At 44.6% G+C, this 25,456-nt stretch overlaps 1 protein-coding gene across 1 annotated transcript in view; it reads left to right on the forward strand.

The window, feature by feature from the left end:
- Nucleotides 1-25,456, forward strand: part of LOC126556574 (protein winged eye) — a 91,172-nt gene that overhangs the window by 58,607 nt on the left and 7,109 nt on the right. The window contains exons 4-9 of the mRNA XM_050211893.1: nt 2,419-2,549; nt 3,614-3,739; nt 4,708-5,709; nt 8,771-9,365; nt 9,948-10,100; nt 24,725-24,841. Coding sequence (XP_050067850.1) covers nt 2,419-2,549; nt 3,614-3,739; nt 4,708-5,709; nt 8,771-9,365; nt 9,948-10,100; nt 24,725-24,841 — 2,124 coding nt within the window. The remainder of the gene's footprint in view (nt 1-2,418; nt 2,550-3,613; nt 3,740-4,707; nt 5,710-8,770; nt 9,366-9,947; nt 10,101-24,724; nt 24,842-25,456) is intronic.

Consider the following 25,456-nt stretch of genomic DNA (forward strand, 5'->3'; position numbering starts at 1 on the left):
ACTTACCCGCTTGTTGAGAGGCAAAGAAATCCACCCGTTCTAAACTTCTCACCGTAAATGAGATTTTCTTAGTTCCGGTTTTTGCTCCTTTATTCAGAAGAACGAAAAAAAAAAAATCTCCAACCAAAAGCTTCGGTATGCCTTTGCTCTCCTGTCAAACGCAACCGGGAATTTATTGGTTTACTTTGGACGACAAACGCGATTCCGCGTACACCTTTCACACCACCGCTGCAACGACTCCCTCATCTGGCTATACAGCTTCCATCGAAAGATTAATGAATGCCAGAAACAACCGGTCAAGCGGTAAAACTTTCCCGGTGTACTCGATGGCTGGCTGGAAGTTTTCAACCAATAAGCAAAGTTGCACACGAGAGCACCCAAGTCTCTCTTGGAGAAACTTTGCCGCTCCCCGGGGCAGCAGAGGAAGTGGGGTGCAGTAAGCAACAAAAAAAAAAGGTGTACCAACGGCAGTAACAGTAGTAGAATGCTAATCGAAAATTTTGACAACAACATCCCTTCTTCCACCTTCCACGGTTGAGCGTAGTGCACTCCAACAAGTTGGGCACCAACATTCCCTACGTGTATTGTGGGAATGTGCACATACACAGAAACACACTCACGAATTATTGTGGCGTTTGCATACTTTGCCCTTGCGGTGAGAAACTCAAGCCCCCGCTCGGGGGCTGTAAATCACCTCCAATCCAATATAGTGAAGCCAACTGCACGGCTGTTCCTTGACTAAGCCGCGCTCGTAGGGTCTGTGGCACTGCAGAACACCAGATCGCCTCGATCTGGTGGCGCTTAATCTATGCACGTTCCACCACTCATTCGCTCGCTCTCCGCGAAATATAGTCCTCCACTCCCCAGGCTTGAGCAATTCTGCAGCTGCCGGATCAAGCAACTATTTGCAGTTCGTTATAAATTATCAGTACACCAGTCGACACCGGCACCCAACACAGCACAGTTCTGGAACGTGTAGGCCGATTCCGATGCCGCACAGCACCGCAAAAGCCTTTTTCGCCACGCAATGGGCAAACGGTTCGCAGCTCGTATGGTGTTGGGAGCCGTGTTTGCATCTCCAACGCGGCTGAAGTGAACAAGTTTTTGGTAAATCGAATCAGCAAATGCTTTACTTTTGGCTAATTTTGTTTGCTGGCTGGCGTGTTTCAGGCTTTCGTTTTGATATTGCATCTAATTTTTCCACAATCTTTCACTCGCGAGTTAAGCACAATGTTTTGAATTGGGGCATTATAGAAGCAGTACACAGTAAACCAGCAATTGAAATCGTTCTCTATTTAGCGTCTGGGAAATAAAAACATAAAAAGCTCATCAAGAAAAATGGTAGCAGAAGCTTTTTTTTCGCTTTTATCTTCGTATGAATAAACCAACTGCTTCTTATACCGAGCAATACATGCACGAAGTGTACTCTCTACGGCAAACAGCACAACCATGAATGAACGGCTCGCCTACATAAGCGTCCTTTCAAAAAAGTTCATAATCGTGGCCCAGTGTTCTACAGCCGAGCCCAAAAGCCATACATACCCACGACGAATTCTGAACTCCGGTTGCGGACCTAAACCGTCCGAAAGCCTTCCCTTAAGCCCTACTCACCAGAAACACAACGGGTTCGGAAAGGAGGTTTCGTCTTATCATCCATCTCATTCCACACTGGGGCTTGGGAAGGCCCAAGGGGACCGTGTATGTTTTTTTTTTCTTTTTTTGCTGTCCTTCACAAACTCTTTGCGAACGCCATCGTTCGTTCATTTATTTTATCGTCTACTCGTGGTGGCCCTTTTTTCTAACGCGCCATCCATCGTTACGGGATTCGTTCCTGCCGCCCGCAAATGTTCGCCTCACGAAGCACACATCGGCGTGCTATAGTCCGTGACATGCATTCATTGTCCGGGCCGGAATGGTGCGGCTTTGGGTTTGCTGCTGCTGCCCGAGCCCATCGGATTTCCAGCAAATCCCTTTCGCAAACCTGCCGACCTCACTTGGCGGCTGCGGCGACTTTCGGAACCATGGCACTGTAGCCCTCCATGAAGAGATTGCCGCTTCGCAGATTCTGTTTATGTGGTGTGCCTTTTAGAATCGGAATTTTCTTTTCCGCTTCACATCCTGCTAAGTTGCAAAATTGGAGACGCCCTACTTTAGGGAAATGCTTTTCAATCTCGAAGCTTATATGTGTCTACATTGCTTTTATTTTCTTTTAGCGGTACAGTGCTATTATCTTAACGTTGCAAAATTCTTAAGACAGCAGCTTGGTTGGCGGATTGCGCAAGCTGGACATCTAATTCAAAATTTTAATTGAAAAATATTGACCGTATCTCGAGCTATTGATTTAATCCTTCCACCATCCACCATCACAGAGTATCATAGTTCTAATCAAAACAATTATTTTTCCTGTTTTCTTTACAGTGACGGAATCACTTTTTGCCGCCGGAGGATATAATACACCTCCCGCCAGCTCACCATTCCTTCCCTGCTCACCGTTAGAGCTTGTGGCCAAAAATTTCCACAGCGCCGGTGCTGCCCTCTCCTTCAGTCAGGTAAGTGTGTGTGTGTTGAGTAAACAAATTTAATTAGGAGCACTTTATTTTATTCCGTTGCGTAGTACCACACTCGAAGTCAAAAAAAAACACACCAAAAAAGAAAGAAAATCTTGTTTGTACGCTCGGTGGAGTTCAATTTACCTCAAAACTTTGGGGAAGGAAATCCTCAACCGACGGCTAAAGAATTTACCAGGGCATCCCGTCGAGTTTCGCACGTCAATCACACGATGGCTTTTCATTCGCACGCGCTTTTGGCGTGGATCGTGGACCATGTTTCGTCCATAGTTGGAAAAGGCAAACTCCCCCCCCCCCCCCCTCGCAGCAAGAAGATCGATGACGGGGTGTTGTTTCGTTTGCTTACGAGAAGAACACTACGCTCTGCTGGCGTGACGATTGTTTCGTTGTTTTTTCTTCTTCCATCTTCCCCTTTAAGTTTTTTTTCTTCCTCTTTTCTTCGCTTCACTCCCCGGTGCTTGTCACTATCGACCCCCAGGAGCCGCCCAACCCTTCACCGGGATCCTTAAGACGAGAAAAGGAAAAGTGTCATTAATCAAAGCCCCCGAGCCTGCCACGGTTTTTCGATCACGTTTGGACAGACTCTCGACGTACGGTGTCCAAGCGGAACGCACACATTGTTCGGTGCGGTTCCGTTGGATGTGACGGTGTGCGTACGTACCAACAGGGTGAACATTATTGTTGAGCTGTGGAAACGGCTTCCTTCCCGCTCTGAGCAGAGCAGAGCGCAGAAAGGTGCCATGTTTGTTACGGCCTATTTGACTTCCTTGGTCTTTCGGTACGCGACGCTAGTAGCAACACCAAAGCTTCCCAGTGTGACGAGTTTCTGTTTAAACGAACCATTTGCCTATAGCTACGAAATTGTTGTCTACTGACAAAATATTTACTACGCTACGGATGTGTTGAAGTGTCCCGGTGTGAATGATTGTGAGACACCGTGTTAAACCCCGTCAGAACCCCGTTCATTCGACACAGCATTTAAATGAGCCTCGCAGGAGGAGATGTTCCATATGCTAAGCAGTGTGCTTTCTTCTCCCCCCCCACAGGCAAATAGCAGCATCTTCGTGCAGTCACAAACCGACTTTATCAATGGCACTACGGCGGTCGCGAAGAAAACCGAAACCTGTATCGGACGGTGGGAGCACGGCACCATAGAACCATTACAAATTCAGGTATGGTCTTATTGTGATAACTCCTTTCTTCTCATCAAAATGTCTAAGCTTTCACACTTTTGTGCAACTCAAATTATCTGCAAACGCGCGCATTTATGAAAAAAATCTAATATTGCGAACATTTCACATGACTCCAAAGTCAAAACTGTTGTACTCAAAACCATCGGTTGTTTTACCACATTTCTACATTCGCTACATTTAATTCACAAAATGTGTTTTAATTGAAATAACCAAAGCACTTCATATGATGAATGGTTGTAGCGTAGCTACGACCATTTGTCTTCTCTATTTCATTTCGTTTTCTGTTCTCATATACTAAGTGTTTCATACGATTGGAATGTGTATGTCAGTATGCGCGTGATTATCTTGTTGTGTTGTTTAATATACATTAAATTCGACCATTGTTTCCACCGCTAATCGAAAAGGGTAAAAACATCGTCTGATAATATTCTATTCCCATACTCTGAGCTGCAAATAGACTAGATTGTGGGGAAAAATATGCTGGTAAATATAGATAAAATTCATTATTTCTGTTGGAGATTGGAGCGACATCTACATCAGAATAGATCAGACCCGCTGGCACTATTTGACCGCAGTTTACCAGCATATCACCCATCGGGATAATTTTAAATATCGCTATCTGCAGTTGGAATTCCTTTCACAATGTTAAATGAATATTATTATCATTATTCTATGCTTCATTTATCAAAAACTCATTAGTTCAACAAATGTTCCTGTGACTGCTTTTGATCCATTCATATCATGTAGTTCATGTGTTTCTGAAATATTTCTCCCCATTATCATTTGTGTTTGTTTGTCTGTTCGTTTGTGTGTTTTGTGTGGGTTTATTTTCGTTCTGTGTCCTTTAATTTGCTTTCAAATCCACCGTGTTTTGATGGCAACCTCGAGCTATAACAAACAAACAAATGACATTCGTTGTCATGTGTTCGCACTCGTTCTCAATGCAGGTTCCATCGAACTCATTTTTGCCAACGGCAACCACCGGCAGCTTCGCACTCAACTCTCCAGAGAGCGCCAGCTCCGGCGAACCATTGCTAACCGGCGGTCATCAAACCGTCGGTGACAAGCTACACCCCGCGTACTACCGCTACCCATACAAACCGGACGAAAACGGCAACCATTACGACGCGTTCCTTCGCAGCTACTGCATCGAGCGTGAATACCATCGCGAACAGTTGCTAACGTCGGTGGAGCCGTGTTGCAAACCGAAGCATCACCTTCCACTCACCGACGTTCCGACCGAACCCCGTCGGGACCATACCGAACAGTCCACCTTCGATCGACGGTTCGACTCGACGGCACTCCTCAGTCCGACCTCACCAACAACATCGCCCTACGAGTACTGTAAGCTTAAGCGCAAGCTACACTCGATCCTGCTCGAAACGGGCGCCCAGAACGGTCACCCGCCATCGAACGGTACCGATGATCGATCGCCATCTGGGCTGCTGCTGCAAACGTCACACACCCCACGGCAACCGGCTTCCGGTTCGGAGCAACGGCACCTTGAAGCCACACCGGCGCCAGAGCTCACGAGCGCACCGCAACCTGCGTCCGTTGATCGGAAGCAGCAGTGTGGCGTAGCGGCAACATTCAACCATCCACCAGCATCGACGCCAGCGAGCGAAGCTGTCAATCATAGGCCACGGCGTCGTTGGGCAGCATTACATTCGGCACACGCCAAAGCGAACGGGTCCGGCAACGGGAGTGTTCCAACACCAGCGCCGACAACGCCCGACCGTAGCCCTGCTGCTGTAGAAGCTGAACGTTGTGACGCTTCGTCCGGCGATTCTTGCCGACCCAAGTCACCGGGACATCAGCAATCGGTGGCGGCGGCGGCACTACGGGCAGCGCAACGTCTTCCCAAGAAACGACGCTCGATACGAGTCGATCGGCAGGAGGAGCCTGCCAACGGCAACAACCGTGACACGGACAGCAAAACCGTTGTTCACGTAAGTGTTCAATCATTTAAGGACGCATTTGTCTCGCTTTCTTGTGTTTGTCTCGCATCGCAGTAAAATGGAGATCAATTGGCATTCAAAATTGATGCAGCGTGCGGACGAATCTATCATTCGAGCTGGAACCGAAAAAAAGTAGTATAAAAATAAGCAATACATAAAGGCTAGGTCCTACTGCTCGCTGCAGAAACATCGACAAACTTCACGTTAACTGTCTGATGCTCTCAACCTCAAAACCTAATGCAAATCAGCGGTCGTGGAATTTCGCCTTGTAGATGTAATTAATGACTCCCAGTTTGCTCTTTGTGTGTCTATTTATGTATGTGTGTATGTGTTTATATGTTTAATGTGTACATGTTTTTACGTGTATTATTTTTACCAAATTCTGCATCCTCACTGTTCATACTTCACGAATGTTTTATGCTGGGCGATAATTCTTTTATTACCCTTAAATCAAGACTTTTCCCTCGAACAAAAGAAAGAAGACACTCCACACAAATGTTTGGTAGGAAAATATGTCTGCAAAGGCTGCCATTTCCATTCTTAGGGCAACATCTCGTTAAGGAAATTGTAGCAATGTGTCCAGGGTGGAATTGTTTTTCGCGTGAGTTTGAGCTCTGCTTTGTGTGCGTTGTTTTATTTATTAGTGCATCGTTGCGTCGCTCCCATTAGGGATCGGCTGTGGCATCCGGGGTAACCATACAGGGCACCAGTGTGCATTTTTGCAATGTTCCCAACCCTGGTCACAATTATAAATTCACAAACGAAGTGAAATCTTAAGAGGCGGCCTCCCTGCCGTGGTGGTGGTGTGCTGATGGTTCGCGGCTTCCAATGGGCCGAATACCAAAATGTTGCACCCGGGAAGCAACATGCATGTCATTGCAATTGCCACTGTTGCAGTTGTGGTTTCGGTGAGCTATTGCAATGCATTCGAAAAAAAAACCGTTTCCTGAGAATTGCGCATTAATTCTACCATCGATTCATTACATCCCGAAAGGGTTGGTTGGTGATGATGGTGGTCTTCAAGTCAGAAGCCACATTCGTGCTACTTCAGAACGGGGGGGGGGGGGGGGGGGGGAATTTATTTTATTCCATGTAGCTTCACAAAGGAAAAGCTCTATACTTCCTCACTCGATTTCTACAATTTCGTATTTCATCCGTTCGTCGAGTTTTATTATGCACTCTCGCTCTCGCGTATGCATTTTACAACTCTAAGTAAAGTGTCATTCGCGAATCCATTTGCCTTCCCCCATGCCACGGTTACGATGGCTGACCGATGGGGAGTTGGTTGTTAATTTTTTAATTACGTTCTTCGAATAGCGAGTCGCGTACACGTCAAAGAAAAGAGAATGGTGTAGCGCTGCTGCTGCTGCTGCACACAGGTTTTATGGTCCCAGAATGTTCAAGCCTCATTGACTATTCTGTCGTCCTCTTCGGTCGGTTTGGGGCGTGCTAAATTATGAAACCGCTCTCGTGTTGGACCCGTTGACATTGGATCGTGATCTCAGCAAAAAAACGGCAGCTGTGTTTCGCGTGCAATTGCAACCATGCCGAGTGTGGTGGCCACAGTTTTGTGTTTGTTCTGCTGTAGTGCCGCTACATTTCAATTTTTTGTTTTCCGTTTTCGCGCGAAAAGTCATTGAAAGTTGAGGTAAAAATGATTTCACCTGTAATCGCAAATCTTAGCAGCAATTCCCCGGTTTTTTTTTTTTGTGTGCAAAGCTGTATTGTTGCATTGCGCCATAAGTAATGTAAGCTGAATCTCACGATCATTAAACCGCGACCGTAAAGCCAATGGTGATAATGCACTTTAAAAGCATGACGGATTAATTCAATCTTTCGTGTAATGCTTTGCTTCTTCTGTCGTGTTGTTTCTTCCTTTTTTTAGTGCATCATATTCGTCTGGGGACGTGTTGTGGAGAAAGGCAGATAGTGTTTTGTTTCTCTATAAAACAAAAAAAAAAGCGCACACACTGAACCTTACAAATAATATACATTGCAGGAAACCTTTTTGGGGTAAAAACTGTATAAGAGTTTGTGATTGCTGATATCGGGTGAGTTTGCTGATTTTGATTGTACTGGACAATGAAGCACAAACAAAACAAAACAAAAAAGTCACCCTACCTTAAGATAAAATAAGATTAAGGTTTCTGGTTTTTATCACTCTTCCTTTATTGCCTGCCTGGTTTTTTTTATCTTCATTTCATCCCTCTGCAGTTTGGAGTTGTTGAAAGTACGGTTCGCCATCGTGTCTTCCGGCGACGGTGATTTTGATTAATTATTTATAAGCTGTTGCTAAAGAATATGTATAAATACAAAAAAAAAAATCCAACCAACCACTAGTATGGGTGGCGTCGTGATCGCGGAAAGAAAGTTATCCACCCCGCCCATTGTTCATGTCGGGGAGGTCACACGTATACCGTTTGTTTCTCATTAAATATGTAAGATTCAACGAATGGATTGTATTTATGGTCATCCAAACATTTTTTTCTCTCTGTGGGGAAATATTAAGGTATTGGGAAAACAGGGATGGAAAAGGTTTTGCCTGGTACAAATGAATGAATAAACTGTTGCACTAAATCAGATATGTCAAACATACGGTCTTGAAATCTTTCCAATCGGACCCTGCACCAATAGAGGTGTTCTAATAGGCTTATTTTTCCAATTTCTGTGGCAAATTATAGCATCAAATAACAAGTCTTATGTTTATAAATTATTCATTTAAATCAGTTTGAAGGCGAATATCTTGAACACTTTGTCGAATTTTATGATGCCCAAAAAGTGGTCTTACCGAGAGAACAATTGGAGAAATTGTGCGCACCTTAAATATGGAAACCGCGCTCTTAAAGGGACTCCCTTTATATTCAATCACAACGTTCATGTATTTCCATGTAGTCCGCAAAAAATTTTTTTCGTTTATTGAGTTTAATATCCCAGCTCTAAAACTCGAGCTCGAACTTTACTTAAATTGTATCAGCTAGGACTTCTCCGCTGCTTTCTCAACCCACCGTATCGAACACATTTTAATAAAAGTATGCTTCTCATCCCTTTCCAGATCAAACGTGAACCGTGTCAGGTGTCGGAAGTGACAACGTCAAACAGTTTCGAAGCGTCCACCAACACGACCGCCCTGAATGCCATCATAAAGCTCGAAGCTTCCTCTCCGAAGGCTCTGACCGGTGCCGGTACTACCGGTAACAGCAGCAGAGCCGCCAGCAACTTCTCCAGCAGCTCACTCACACGAAGCAACCTGCTGACAGCCAGCCACAGCGCCAGCGCTATCATTAGCAACGTTACCGTGGGTGGTAGCAGCAGTAGTGTTGGTGGTGGTACGAACATTGGCACCAGCGGAGGGGCAGGTGCCAGCGCGAGCTCGAGCAGTGTTACCGCCACGATGGAACAACTCGGGTTAGCGTCGGCCACCAACAATCATCCGCCCGGTCCGACGACGGCCACCGCGACTCCATCCGGCGCCCAATCCATCCCAGTCGGCATTGCTGTCGCCCGCCAACGGTTACAAGAAAGTTCGGCCACACCATCGCCCCAGCTACACCAGGGCAAAGAGCTCAACCGGTACGGTTTAGGGCTGGCGAGTGCTGCCGCGAATGGTGCTTCACTAAACGGTACTGTCGGTACGACGGCTGATTTAGGTAAGTGTCAAATCAAGCAGAAGGTGAAGGAAGCGAAACAAATTCTTCAATTTCTGTTTCTTGCACTGTGGATAAGTACGATTCTAGTAATAGATATCTTAATGGGAAGCAAGGCACACTCTCACACTCCATGCTTTCATGCTCCACCATTCGCCATTCATATTTCTGCTATCGCATCAGTACGGTCTTCACCCAAGGAGCCAGCCCGTACATGCTCTTCACCGGCACACATAATCCTCATTATCGATCAATCATTCATCGAATTGTTTTGTTTTGTTTTCTCTTCTCTTCTCCTGGCTTCCCTCTGCCGCTTCATGTCGCTCTTCGACTCGCTCGCCTGTTGCGTGTCTGTTGCCGCGGGCACGATAACGATGATGACGATGATGCATTTTCGTGCCGGGCCCCATTCATATGCGCGCACCGCACAACACAACCACACGCGGCAACAACGATACATCAAACTCCGAACGCAATTCATCGCGGTTGCCCTCACCCCACCACCGTGACGCCATCCACCTTGCAACGGCACGCACCAACACACATCACACAACGGTGACACGCGATCGGCCCGATCGGTTGTAGGCTGCGCAACGCCCGGCCTAAGCCAGAACATGTTTTTCACCGGCACCAACTCCACCATGATACCCCTCGCACCGGACGCGGTCGCGATGGGCGTGACCAACGCGGCGGTTCAAAACGCCGTCCGCACACCACCCGCCCTCTGGCAGTATCCTGGTAAGTAAGCGCACATTCGCAGGTTATAATTTATCACACGCAAACGAGTGCGCGAGGCCACGGTTCCTCCGTGTGGCTCGTTGCTACAGTTTGTTGCGCTGAATCGAAGTGGTCGGCCGGTCGTGTTTGGATCGAAACGGCGAGGATCGATCGGTGCAGTCTTGCATTCGGGTTGGAGCATCGTTTGCTCCTCCCATCGGGGTACGCGCCAATCGGCAAACACGGAACGATCGAGTGAAGGACCAAGCGTCTCCACCTTCTTGGGGATCATGTATGCTTTGGTACAAAATGTTGCTCTTGTTTCGTAAAATGGTTCTAAATTTTTCTACGTTTTGACTAAAAAAAAATTGACGTGACGTAGTGAAGCTTTAATTTGATATATTTTATTTCAATGTTTTTCAATGAATAGTTATTAAAAATTTGCAAACACCACTTTAGAACAAACAACCAATACACCCCAATGCTATTTACGTTTTAAACAGAGAAAACGAATTATTCACACCTTTTAGTAATTTGCATCTCAAACAATCTGCTGGGCATGGGCGCTCGCGTCTGCGTGTGTGTGTTTCGGTACGTTCAAATGGTCACGCGAAAAGAGCACCCAACAGCAATAAAAATGCAGCACAGCGTGCGGACAATAAAATTGTAATTAAATTCCCGATTCAACCGCGCATGCATCCATTTGCAGGCAGCGGAAAAGGCGTATCATGAATATGTATGACCATTTTGATGGACCAGTGGGAGGTACTGAATGTAGGTTAGAGTGATCTCGTTGCATTAAATCTTCTTGCATTAACGAAAGATTTCATTACCTTGCTAAATGCACCTTTGCTCAACAGTGTGTGTGTGTGTGTCCGTCTGTGTGCTAGTTGTAGCAATTTAACCCATTTATTCCATTTAGCATGTTGGTGTGTGTAGTTAGATTTTTTTTCCTGCTCCTCACAGCTGCGAAATAAATTGCGTTAGACGTAGCGACGATTGGAAGAAAAAATATTCGCCCGTATTCGAAATCCCATCGTTTCGTGTGTCTTTTGGGGTGGAAATTTATTGTTGCACCCGCGCCACTCATATAGATTCCGACCATCCTCCCCAGCGCACAAATATTTCGGCTGCAAGTTTCCAGTTTCGGTTCGCTGTGTGCCAATCTACATGACATTAACATATATTTAACACAACATTTAATCTGAAGGTGGCAATTAATTACATCATCAGAGTCGGCGCTTAGCTGTCGCTTATGATGATGATATGGCCATGCCCACACACACACACACGCCGGGTCGGCCAACCATCCGTGTGAGGATGCTGTCAGAGTCCAGAGTATGTTACGTCTATGGACGGCCAAATGGCGATGATTACAAACTGCCTGTTACGGTCGCAACCCGGGCGGCATTCAATTGCTAACGTCGGATGAAAATAGTATGTTTGATGGGTATAATATTTGCTGCTAGAATTCAATAACACCTTCCAATTTCGTCCACTCGTAAACAAGAGCGAATGGATGGTAAAAGAAAAGGCGACGCGAAGAATACTTTCTGCCGGTATCATTATTTCATTAAGAAAAGCACTCTCTGCCTCTCCTCCATATCGCTTATTGTGGTAGTTTTTTTTTTTCGACTCTGTAAAAGTACGAGAACCAGCATAAAAGTTTTATGCACGCAATGGAAAGCGTGTTTCGAGCGGCAATCTAATCTAAAGTTAATTAAAATGTTGCCTTCACATGGGAAGAATAGAATGCATTTCTATGCGCTCGTTGCCATCGTGCTTTTTAAAAAGCGATTCCAAATTATGCTTCCAACAAATATGTTTTCTTGCAAACTTACTCTGTACAAATTATCCTCGATGCAGAGTATACAATCCAACGTATCGTGAATGGTTAGAAATGGTACAAAAGAAACGCTAGGCAACGCTTGGTCCACTTGAATTCTATAGATCACGTGTGGTGGTAATGGAAAGAAGCCGTTTAGCGACGTTGGATGTCAATTTTGCTGAGCTCAAAACGCGTGTTATCGTACATATAGCAACGTTACAGTGAATAAGAAACTCCACTACGTCTCTATGTGTTATTTCTGTGCGAACAAATCTCTTATAATTGGAATGGTTTCAACATTTGAAGTATCAAAACCAGCTGGCTGCATTCTCACACCAAAACGCTCCAACTCTCTGGTGGGACAATTACAAACGTCAACGTCGGCAACGACGGATACATTTCGCACAAACCACAAAATGATTATCCTCCGAATTCGTGAGGGTCACATCGATTGACGCTGATAAGATTTCACTTGCCGTCAAATGTACCGTCTCCCCTGTTTGTGTTCTGTTGTGCTTCCCGTCTGCCACCACTGGTCCACGGCCACATTGATTGAAAAGATTCGTGCTGTATCGTTGATAGGGGTGGAAAAGAATTGGAAAAAAGAAGCAAGAGAAACACAATATGCACCCATTGCACGCTGCAAAGCTGTCACTCAACCGAGATTTCATTAATTTTCATCCATTTAGAACCCTGGGACATGGGGCAAACGAAGCCATCCAAGTACACCCACCCTCGCCTATGTCACACCACTGTAACAGGGGCAAAACGAAAAGCCTTACACCATTGCCGTGTATGAATTTTCTTCGCTAACGAACGAAATCGCAAGGGTTCCTTTTGTGCGGTGCTACGCAAAGGGTAAATCACATTTGCACCCACGTCACCCATCTGCTTCGGACGCTTTTCCGCGATTCCTCACCCAAAAAGGTTAGCACACACGCACACGGGTTTTTGGTGTTCCATTTTACAAGCACGCCGAATGTGCTGTTTGATGCAATGAATGAGCGTGTCTTGTCTTCATCCTCACCCACCACAAAATACGCCTGACAGCCGGTTTTGACCGATCGGAGAGGAGAGGGTGTGATGGAACGAGTCAGTGCGTATCGAAGACAATTATCCACATCATAAATGTCACATTGATTTGTTTCGATGCTTTGCCGCGTTCGGAGAACGCGGTGAAGGGATCGGTTGGACATCTCGGCGTGGCGCTTTTGCTTCTGCGTGCAAAGAGTGTTGTTGATTGAGCGAAAATGGCACTCCAGCTGGCGTTACTTCATTAATCGTCTAATCGACTAGCGCTATCACCTGCACTGTCACGAAACGTGTTAAACGACACATTAAAACGATACTTTATGTCCGGGTCCGAGGGGTCAGCGCCTAATGGAAACCGCTTCTGCCGTTAGCAGATTCAAAAAAAAAAAAAAGTTCACAAAATCAGAAACATTCAATTGTGGTTACAAGTTGTGGGAAAACAGTGCTCTCAAAGTATGATCATAACTCTGGGGAAAAATAATCCAACTTAATTGTGCTGACGGGATCGTCAATTCTCGTGTCTTCATTTATTCCAGCTTTTGGGTAGTAATTCGAAACGTAACTTGAAGCTATATTGTTAATGGTCGTTGGTCCTTCCTTCTGCTGCCAATATTCGGAACATAGACAAGATGCAAAGGAGTAAAGGAAAAAGGCATACCCACGTAGCTACGTGGTTTAAGTAACTATCTGTACTTTCAGAAGAACGTTTGCCAAATTACCATCGACCGCTAGGTCCTATCTATCATACTATGGCTCCACTTCTTCCGGGATGGCAACGCTATATACCACTGACGGCGTACGGGATAAAGTTTCATCAATATGCCATAAAACATTGATTAGCGAAACGGCCCCGTTGTGGGAAGAGTTTGTTTTAAATTAGATTTTTTGTTTTGCTGTCACTGAATGGTCGAAAATCTCCGGCTATCAGCAAGCCAACGTTTTATTGTAAAATTTGGGACCGATCTCTCCGTCCAAGATTGAAAACGATAAAGGGCTTCAGTACTTTACTTACAGGCACACCCAGGTTCAGGTTCATCCATTCCGAGGTTCGGTCGGACTATCAGAGAAGAACTTTTAACAAATACACATAAAAAAGTCCCTACAAAAAACATATTTGATCGTGCGATGACAAAGCTACGAATGAGACGCGACGCGTCGACCAGTTTCGAAGCGAATGGGCAAATTAATCCTTTATTGGATTGTTATCCCACGTTGTCCGGGAAACATTGCGCCGTGGTGTGCGTGTGTGTGGACTGGTGGAACACAATAGAAAGAACTCATCACCAGCGAGCCAGGACTAATAAAAATCGTCCCGCTTTACAGCAATCCGGGGTTTTGCGACAGCCTGTTAGAACTGTTCTTTTGCCTTGTGCTTCAGCTGCAATGAATTCGAAAAATTTAGTCATTCCAATGAAGCTGGACGGGAGCAGGGAGGGACATTATAAAATGCTGAAGTGTGAGATGCAAAGCGAAAGTGGACGGCCACCATTGTTTGCTGGTCACGTCTTTTAATGAAAGTTTAACCTTCCTGGAGAGCTGTACTGTGGCAGGATTGGGATGGGAACACTCGAAATATTGTTGTCAATGGCTTCGTCAATTAAAACGGTGGTGAACTGTGGACTAGATGGTAGCTTGCTGTACTAACTTCATTCATGCTCGTTGCGAAAAGAATAGGAGTAACTTTGTTTTGGCACGTTCTATTAAAAGTGGTCAAGAAGTTTCTTATTGGACATTTTTGTGCCAGCAGTTATTGCATTTTTTCGGACGGAAAATTCACTTTTCTGCTGGATATGATGATTTCATTTCAGCATAGCGTGTACCAATAGAATTTTTTTTAATTTCGTATTGACGGTCAGGCCGTATTCCTTAAAATCTAATCTTATATCTAGCTTAACAATTCATTAAACTTATATCCTATTTTGAGTTTAGACGTTTCCTTCTCCCTCAATTCAAATGCACCTTATCCCAGATATGGTTTTGATGTTGTTGTCCTCTCTTTTTCCAAGGGGTCAGCGCCTCTTTAAAGCATCGTGCCGTGGACACTAGCAACTGGCTCCCAAGAAAACCTCCTTTGTTGCGGATAGTTTGTGGTGTTTCGACACTCCATGTTGTTGCAAGCATTTAGATGTTGTGGTTGGCGGCCCCACCATCGGCAGAACGCATGAGTCCGAAAGCCACTATAACTTTGTGAAGCTACAGTAGCACCAAACTCACGTATTCCACAAACAGTAATGCCGCCAGTCACAACTTCACGTCATCCAAACCTAATTCAAATGTTTCAGTGATCTAATGTTGTTGCTGGCGACCCTGACGCCTGCAAAACGCAAGGACAGCCACAATAACCCTGTACGGTTACTGCAGAATCGAACCGACAATCTACGGGAAGGGAGAGGGGATGGGAACAAAGGACGATTCCCATCTCTTTGGCGAAGTCAAACAGAATCCGCTTATATTCGTAGTTCTTCTGTCCCAGTATATCGCGCATCGGCACCGCCTGGGACCTTCCTGATGCCCGAACGGCTGCTAAGAGTCCGGGTCTAGCCGCATCGAACTCCACACAAGACCAGAGGAGATGTGGTCAATGTCGTGGTATCCGTTGCTACAGCTACAAACCTTGGAGTCGGCGCTACCTATACTTTGAAGATGTAAAATCATCGCATAATGGTTCGACATAAATCTCGACATCATACGAATAAACGCACGATCTACCGGGAGCCCTTGAAACCAGGGACGCAGGGAAACCTGGGGTGAGATGGAGTGCAGAGTATCGACCTCACAAAAATGCTGCCATCGGAGGCACCTCGTTTGGCCAAGGAGTCTGCTTTTTCATTGTCGGGGATTCCGCAATGAGCAGGCAGCCATAGTATAAGCGATATTTGGAATGCTTTATTGAACAAAGAGCTTAGAATTCAGTATTTTTTGTATATAAGTAATCAGAGCCTTTTAATGCCTCGAAGGATTTCAGTGCTTCGACAACGCTGAGGCTATCAGTAAATATAAAATACTGATCCGGAGGATTCGCGTTTATAATGAGCCAGCCAACCAGCCAGCCAATAACAGCCAGCTAAGCTACATAAATAGAGCATGGCTGTCTAAGCTTATGGAAAGCTTCGGTGCATGTGTTAAATACACCGAAGCCCGTGCCCGCCTCCGAAGAGGATCCGTCTGTTTAGTAGTGTTGAGGATTTGGTTGGCCATACTTATCCACAAAAATGCTGAGAACTGTCCTCCAGCGAAGATCATTTGGAATGTTCTTCGTGTCCTCTTGCATGGATGTAGACTGCTAAAAGGGAATTGTAGAACTCTGGTAAAGTGGCGCGGTTTATTGCTTTAGTGTTACTAGGGTTTACCTGGAGAGATACAAAATCATGATATAGCTTCATGATTTTGCACTTAGAGCCTGTCTCTAGTAGTGATTTCAAGTTTTCAATCACTAGTGTTGGGGTTGGATACTGTGGATCTCAGTATAAGGCGAAGCGATAGCTGCAAAAAAAAACTTAGTTCCAGTGGCATCACACCGGACATCCCTTCTAGGGACATTGTATGAGTAGATTTCATACTGCCCAGCGCAATCCTAAGAGAACGATATTGAATTCGTTTCAGTTTTAGTATGTGTGTCTTGGCTGCCCAATGGAAACAGATGCATCCGTATTCTAAGACGGATAGAATCGTTGTCTTATACAGTCGCAGAAGGTCTGAGAGATGTGCACCCCACCAGAACCCTGTGACTGTTCGGAGGAAGTTGATTCTTTTGGCTCACTTTTTTGCCATTTGTTCTACATGTGATCTCCACACATTTTTAGTGTCAAACCAAACGCCTGGGTATCTAAAAGTTTGGGCAATTCTTATCCTGTTGCCATATAAAAGTATGTCAAACTTCGGTTGGAATAAATTTGCAAGCCTGTTTTTCGTTGTGTCGTAGTGAAACGAGAAAACAAACTTTTCAGTTTTCTCTGGCGAAAGCTCGATACCTAGGTTGTTTGACCACACCTGTAAATTGTCAAGTGTAGTTTGTAAAGGACTTTGGAGACCTACGATGTCGTTGCTAGCGACTGAAACAACACCGTCGTCAACCAATTGCCTTAAGGTGCAGTTGGGCGCCAGGCAAGAATCTATGTCGTTGACATAAAAATTGTACAATATTGAGCTCAAACCAGGATCCTTGTGGAAATCCGAAGTAACTGGTCCGTCTTCCAAGTCCAATTGAATTCTATTCTTGTTTGAATTTGTTTGTTTTTACAAATTGTCTGATTTTTACATGAATTGAGCATTCTTTAGATACTGTAAAATTCCACCTTTGAGAGTGCACTTGCACCGAAACCTCCGAAAGCCACATCAAGCTTAACTCTCCTCCAATTTGCAAAAAAAACCTTTGCAACCATCGATGTAGTTAACGTCCTGAAAGTGGCTCATCTAGCAGCAATAAAGTGATCCATCCCAAAAAAAAAGTATCTTTTCCCGGTGTGCAACAGCAGGTGCAGATGTATACGTCGAGAGTAGCAGTAAATTGACGCGCGTTAAGGCAACGGCTTGGCAATAAAGCCCCGGCATCATCATCAGTGCACGTGCCGTACCGTGTGATCCGTTCACGATAAACCAATCCATCGGGCAAAGGAAACATCAAACAATCTTCCGCCCGTCTTTAATCGGGCCGGATTTTTGATGCTGTACAGGCCGGGCCGCGGATAATACGCACGCAAAGCATGGGAGCACGGGTGGGTCCGCGGTGCGGAGGACCAGCGGCGTAGAATAACCAATTAAGTGTAATTGGAGGCAGTTACACACTGGTACGCTCTCGAGCCAAAGGATGCAGTTGGTACGCTCGTTCGGTGCTTACGATCGTTCTTTCGGGCAGGGGTTTTAATTGCATTGCCTCATCGTTCATATGCTGTCTGTGCTTTTTGCGACCGTTCTTCGTAATGCTCCACTCCCCCCACACGAAGGATGCAAATTATTTGACAGTGCTGAAAGTGAAGTGTGTGCTTCTTGGAGAAACACCAAATCCCTATCGCAGCGATGCAATAATGTACAGCGCAAAACTGTGCAATCGGCTGCGGCTGATGGGGGCATCAAAACTCTATTCTCTTGCACTTTCACAGATCCATTCGGAAGAGGCTTTATAAAATTTGATGGCAGCACAGAAGATAAAAAAGCACTTTAGCTTGAAAGCCCCAAAAATAGTTACATCATTGCATTGCCGCCATTGCCACAAAGAAAAGGTTGCCCTGGCTGGCACCCCCGCCGAATGGATGACATTTATTGGATTGTAACTACACGCGATAAAAGACAAAGAGACATAGGAAAGACCGTGCCAGCGAAACCACCGGACACGGAAATGATGTCCCTTTTTGGCGCTGGCACCTTAATGGCAGAAGCCTATTTCCGTGCAACAGGAGAGGCTCCCAGCCACTGTCAGGCATCGCGGGCATACAAAAGCGGGTTGGAATGCTTTTTTTTTTGTTGCTGTACTTTTATTCTTCGCATCGTTACTGCACTCAATAACTATATCTTTGGAGTAAAAATTGGAACCATTCCAGGGCTCGGCCAAGCCGCACGATCATAAACGTCGATCGTTTCGCCCATAGTTTTCCCATCGAAAATGGCTAATGATTGTTGTAGAAGATGGTGAAAGAAAAAAAAATGTTTTTCGAGCGGCCCTTCAAAGCGAACAGCAGTTCAATACCATTTTTCTTCTCTCTGCTGTAGCGCACTAACTTTATCTGATTCGGGTGCACAATTGTCTGGAAAAGTTATAGTTCCGCGCGTGTCCATCCCGCCCTCCATGCTCTATCTTAAAGCTCCCGTTCTTCTTTCGCGCGTTCGCCCGTTAAACGACTAGTTTTCAACCGGAGAGAGATCTATACACTTTTGCCAACGGGAAACGGATGCAGAAAGCGTTCAGAGAAGAAGAAGGCCTTTTCGAAGAAGACGAGCTGTGCCACTAATTTTTATGATGCTATCTCTCGTCCGTTTCGATTTCATTCGAAAACCCCCTTTTGGAAAAGAGTTGTCCAGCGCGTTGTGGTTGATGTTTTTTAGTTTTTTTATTATTGAATTGCTTCAATTCTTCGTCACACCATGCCGGTTCGAGGGGCGCAAAGAAGGATGCATGGATGGAAAGCGTTTATTTTAAAAGATTTTTATGTCCGATTGTATTATATCGTGTTTGTCATGGAGTGAAGCAATTATTTTTGACCAGATTAAGATTTATTTTAAATAATAGCTTTTGCTCAGTTTGTAAAAAAACGGGCTTCAGGAATGGAATTGTGGTCCATCCCAGCTGTCAACAGCAATATTTATTCGAGGCTTAATGCATAACGATAAATGCACTGCCGCTTTACACTATCAACTGCAATCCACCAGCAATAAGTCCCCATTTCATTACTCACTAACTAGTTTGGCGCTGCTAATGCACCACCTTCTGGCACGGGGTAAGGTTAAAAAAGGAACGACTCACTGTGCAAATTTACCCATACGCTCACACCAAAGCAGCAGTCAGCATAAATTAGTGATTTATCCAATGAAATATTCATACTAGAGTTTGTGTGTGTGGAAAAATCCCCCGGCGTGATTCTACTAAATGCAAAACTTTATCCTAAGCCAGTCCGGTTAAAGGCTGTGCGGATATCTAACTCACTACCCGTGGGTATCTCTGATGCTGATTTCGCTCCAAAGTCTACCGAGTCCGTGTGTAAAGATAATTTCCTCCTCACGGTGGTGTGTTTTTACTTGCGCTTTTTTTATCGCTTTGCTTTAGAATGTTTTTTTTTGTGTGCTGTTACCTTCTGTCTAATTTGGTTTTTGATGGCCCGACGGTCTAAGCGTACGTTCCTTAAGCTCCGATTAAAAATCCCATTAGATCCGGTTTTCCTTCCCTCGCCAAGTGACAGGTTCCGCGCGTGTTTCACACTTTTTGCACGAGAACTGGGAAGGAATTCCCGGCCGACTTCCTTCCACTCTTCATACACCTCAGCTAGGGAGAAAGATGGAAAAGAGAGCGGAAGCAATTGGAGGACATTCGCTACTGCAAAGATAAAAGAGTCTCCCGTTCGTACACAAGGACCTGCCTGTTTTGTCGGCGGGATAAACCTTCACTTAACGACGGATCGTGCGTAACACCGACCGACCGACCGGCCGTCGTTGTCTCTTGGTCGTGTGTGCCTGTGTGCACGATTGTGTGTAGTGTTAGTGTGCGATAAGGGCTCAAATTTATGAATTGAATTCTAATGAATCTCCGACGTTCATTTGCCGCGTGCGAAACACGGGTAAGCCGGCAACGCGAAAAAGCTCACACGCGTCGCACACACACACACACACCGACAGGTGCTTTATGGCAGGAAACTATGAGATTGTCATAAATTGGCACGCCATCGTGGCGTTTTTTTTTTTCTTTCATCTTTTGTGTTCATCGAGTCCCAGATAAGAGGCGCAACAATAATAATAATTCAGCAACGGTGGTGTGCAAAATTCTACGCATACTAATTTCATTTACTCGCAATATGCACGCCTGCACACGAACACAATAGCTTCTTAGTTAGGTGTGATGCGAAGGATTGAATTCACGCTCCTCACTCTGCATCGTGATATCGCGCAAAAATGCATCGATTCTAGTCGTGCGTAAAAATTCAAATGGAAATTAAACCGTCCTATCTTATCTGGGCGTTATAAAACAAAACAAAACAAAAAACCCGCACGAAAAGTGTCTGTTCGATTTTTGCATCCTTTTATTTGAATACGCAACACGGAATCCGTGAACTGTGAAGCAATCAAATGGTATTCAACAGACAGATTCAATTATCCATGCATCATGCATAGTGCACTATCGTGTAGATGTGAATGGTACGAATTTTTAGTACTTTCATTTTCATCTTTCATTTGCCACTGTCGACTGTACTGCTGTGTGCTTTACGCACCTGATGAAATTAAAATTGACTACAGTCTGTCTGTGTCCATTTACGCTCTCAGAACTGGATGAGTTTGTAGTTTTATGTTACGATAAAAAGATCCCAACTGAGGCTTCAATAATATTCGAAAATGGAAGAAATATTCGCTTCCTATGAATTGTAATTTCCAGTGAAAAAGCATAACTATTTTATGCAATAGGAAAAAGGCCTTTCTTTCTTTTTCACCCTCATTATGGATATACATTTAGATAATATATACATCGGACAACCAACTTTACTCAGCAGCATCTTGGTTGGTTTGCTATAACAAAGTTACAAGCAACATTTTACAAAACGTCAAAATGCGTCAATACGATTCTGTTTCAAGTAAAATTTGTGTGGAAAGCAAAAGAAAATTTTCCCTTAAACAAAACACATAATAAAAGCGGGAAAAACGAATGACAGATTTTTGAGGCCTACTACATCGAGCCCTGCCTGATGGTGCAACACACACACACACAAACACTGCTGCAACGTGCGTTGCTTCGACGATGAAATATGAACATGCTGTTAATTTTTTTTTGTTTTCTATATATATTTTTATTTCCCTATAAATAATTTATTCGAAACACTCTTGCCCCTTTCAAACCTTCACACGGCTGTGCATGTGTGTTTGTGTGTGGGTTTGTGTTGCAGCGTGTACCAGCAAGCATTCACAAATTGAAAGCAAAAAAAAAAGGAAAACAATTTAACAACACCATTTGTTAAGAAGAAGAAGAAAAAAGGCCAAACAGAAGAAAACAACCTTCCAGCCAGCGCAACAACAATTGTATGAATGTGTGTTAGTGGGAATGTCAGATCAGTTTTTTTTGTTTTGGTTTTTTTATTTAGGTTATTTGTACCATGCGTTGCCAGCACTTCATTTCTTTCTCTCCTTGCACCAACTGTAGATTTATGACCTAACCGGGTGTGTTGTATAAAATGCTAACTAAACTGTGTTTTTAGACATTGGCTGTAACCCTCCGTCTTGTGCACTGGCCTTTGCTGCAATGGTACAAAAATGCTGGAAATGAATGAGATTCCTTTTTGTTTTTAAATTCTTCCATTAAAAAAACACAATTTTATTAACGTTTTTTCCCCCCCTTTTAAAAAGGATAGAACAAAAACAATTACTTTTACCACCTGAAGCAATGCAATAAAGTAATATAATGAAGAGGCATATCAGCACAGTGCAAGCAACCGCAAAAGATGCAACAGTTTTTTTGTTGTTTTTTTTTTGGTTCTTTCAATGAGCCAAAACCCACTTCCCAGAAGCCAAAGAAAACCGTGAAATATGTAGACCTATGTGCTATAGTGAAGTAAAAGACCGCGGGAGAAAGGGTCTCGAAGCAAAACAGCTGTATGATTTTTTTTTTGCTGCTGTTATGCTACCTATTTTCAAAGTGTCATAATAGACTCAATTTTTCAAATCAGCTTAACAGAATGCAAAAAAAGAAGGTTTAGAGCAAGGTATAATTAATAGCGGATAAAACGCGAGTGTTTGAGGAGTTTTTTTTTTTTTTTGCTGTACCGCTGCACCGCCTCTGTGCTAGAGAGAAGAGGAGGCACTCAGCAGCAAGAACAACTGCAGCGAAATCCATTATGCACGCACACATGCACTCTCTGCATCATCGCCCCGGCACCGACAAGCGCTGCAAGCTGCTGCACAGTGCGACAGTAAGAACACACGTATAGCGCAGCAACATCGGTCAGTCAGATGGCGCCCGATGACGGCCCTTTCGAGGCGGCTAGTTTTTCTTCATCTGCCACAACAGCGCGATGGCTAATGAATATGCTAATTTTCGCGCTAAAAAGTAGTACCTTGAGCGGTGGGCTTGAATTTGCACAGCCCCTATCCCCATCGCCTGTGCATCTAATCTTTGGCCAGAGTGCGGCTGTTGTGTGTTGCTCGATAGCCGACCGATCATTGGACGTCTGGTGTATTATACATTTCTGGAACACTGCTGCTACTGCATCACATCGGACACGACGCGATGCCCTACTCTCTTGCGGATCGGCACGCATAAAAACACACAAATACACATAAGGGGTCATACTGTTGTGCCTAAAAGACGGGCGACTCATTAACACGTCCAAGTTCTCCAGCTACTGTTGCCTGGCTATCGAAACCTACAGGTGGACTGATGTTCAGAAGCAGAAGCTATTGGCAAAACCAAAAATAGCAGCAGCAAACACAACAACAAAAAAAAAGCTGGCAAAACCACACTCACGACCTCTATCAGCTGGGTGTGTGTGTGCGTGAGGGGTGGGCAGTGGACGATGGCGCTAATTAAAAATCGGTTGCTGCGGTTTTAGACTCTTGCCACACACGCTTCCCCAAAGGCCGTGATATCCGTGTGGCCGCAAGCTTCGCCCTTCGTCCAGAATCGCTTCGTCGGAACGCGTGAAAGTGCTCACACAACAGTGTGGACCTGAGCGATTGCAACGGTGCGTGTGCAGGATGAGTATGTAATTATACGAAAGAGGCACTTCTCCCTAATCATGTTTCGTTTCGGCAAATCGTTACAGAGAGAGAGAGGATAGAAGCGCCTTGATAGTAGGTTAATTTTGCATAAAACGCCAATATTCACGCAAAGCACTGAGGAGTTGTGGAGTGAAGAGTTTTTTTTTATAGGGAGGCATGCAATTTTTTGTGCATCAGTAAATATTGCGAGCTCGTTTCAATGAGCAAACAAACAAAAAAAGCCGCACTTCAAGCCTGGATGTTTTGCAACCAGTTTCTAAGCAGCAGCGTGAATGTATTAATTTTATTCTATTGAACATATTTACTAATGAAGCAACAATAAAAAAAAAACACAGCTTCAACCAGAAACAATGGAAAGACTATTGCAAGGTTTAGAAAGTGGCAGCACGCGACGAACACCACCCCCAGCGTATACGCCAATGGTGTGATGCAACGCGGAAACGAGCATATTCAGTGGCGCGCGAGACACATTGCGATACGCGAGTGAATGCAACCCTCGGTGCGTTTTTGTTCGACAGCCGATTCGAAGGGTTTTTAGCTCCGCCCTCCGGGGGGGGGGGGGGGGGGGGGCCCTGAGCGTCGACCAATCGGCGCGCGAGCGTGTCTTGCCGAAGTACGCTTCGTCCAATCCGGTCGTACGACTTCGGTTTCGGTTTCGGCCGCAAGTAATTCCCAAACGCCATGCAACACCTCTGCTCATGTTTGTGGCAGCTGGTGGAGTGCTTCGGTTTAGTGAGATGTTAAGCTTAAACTATTTTTTTTTCTTACTCTTTAAACATTTAACATAAATTTCCTACCACAACCATCTATACTTTGTGCTTGTTGAGCTATCAGTTTATGATTTATAATTTATGCATGCCATAAATCCGAGACCGCACTCTTCAAAACGAACGAACAACCCAAATCGTTAGTGATGAGCTGTCTATAATGCCGACTAGTATTTCATGATTGCGTTTGATGCTATGAAATTTTAGACAAGTGCCATCGCATACAATAAACTCCAAATGTCCTTTATTCCAAACCGAGCGACCGAGCGCACGGTCGGGTCTCTCGAAAAATTATATTGCCGTCCTCTAGAACACCCGCTGCCTGTGTTGGCTTGGCTGGTGCAGAATTTATGGCACTCATTTTTATTACAACTTACACCGGCCGGACGGACCGAACCGTCTTGCTTGTCTTCCTTCCCCCGATTCTAATCCGGTTGTCCGATCCGTTGTGAGGATTTATTTTAAAATTCGAAAGAATAAAAAAAAAACCCCCCATTTCAGGAAGGTCCCGTGGTTCCGATCGCGGGTTGCATTCCGAGCGGTGGTCGTGAAAGATTATTTATGACATTATTGGTCAATAATTTCGATCCGCGTTTCTCCACTCGTTTCAGCTCCCGTCCCCATGGAATCGATGCTACCAATGCCCCCGATACCGCCCGTTGGGTTCCAGCTAGTGCGAGATCCCACCACCGGCCAGATACTGTTCCTTCCAGCGGCTGCGACAATCGGTAAGTGTACTAGTCCATCTTCGGTGTATTAGTGTGGGATGGAGCAGAGTTAGCGATTATTGTTATAGAATAAGTGATAAAGCTGCTAGAAACTTGCATTAAAGCGTAAGGGATGGATTTGATACGAAATATTGGTTTAATAGCTTCATATTCCGCTTAGGTTCTAGGTGACACTTGTTGATGACTTAATTAGAATGGTTTTGAACACCAATTTGCTTGGCACCTAGCGTTTTTTCTTACCATTTTTGGGTGTTGGGTATACGGTTTAAGGGGTAGCATTAAACGTAGGACTCAATTTGGTAAAATCATTCTATTTGCAGGGCTATTAATCAGAGTACAAATCAAAATGTTATTATGTTTTGTGTGTATGTTTTTTTTTTTTATTTCTTCTATTCGATCAAAATACCATTTAATTCCCGCTTTGTATCGCTTCTACTTACCAGTATGTATTTTTCTTTCTTTTTTCTTTCTTTCTTTTCCTATCTTCATTTCTTCGATTATCGTACGTACGTTCGTTTGTCCGTTCGTTCTATGAATCGTATCTGCGGCCTGTATAACAAATTGAAACACATTCGAACCAAAAATCGATCATTCCGCGATGTGATAATGTTTTGC

The sequence above is a fragment of the Anopheles maculipalpis genome, chromosome 2RL, assembly GCF_943734695.1.
Source record: "Anopheles maculipalpis chromosome 2RL, idAnoMacuDA_375_x, whole genome shotgun sequence".
NCBI lineage: Eukaryota > Metazoa > Arthropoda > Insecta > Diptera > Culicidae > Anopheles > Anopheles maculipalpis.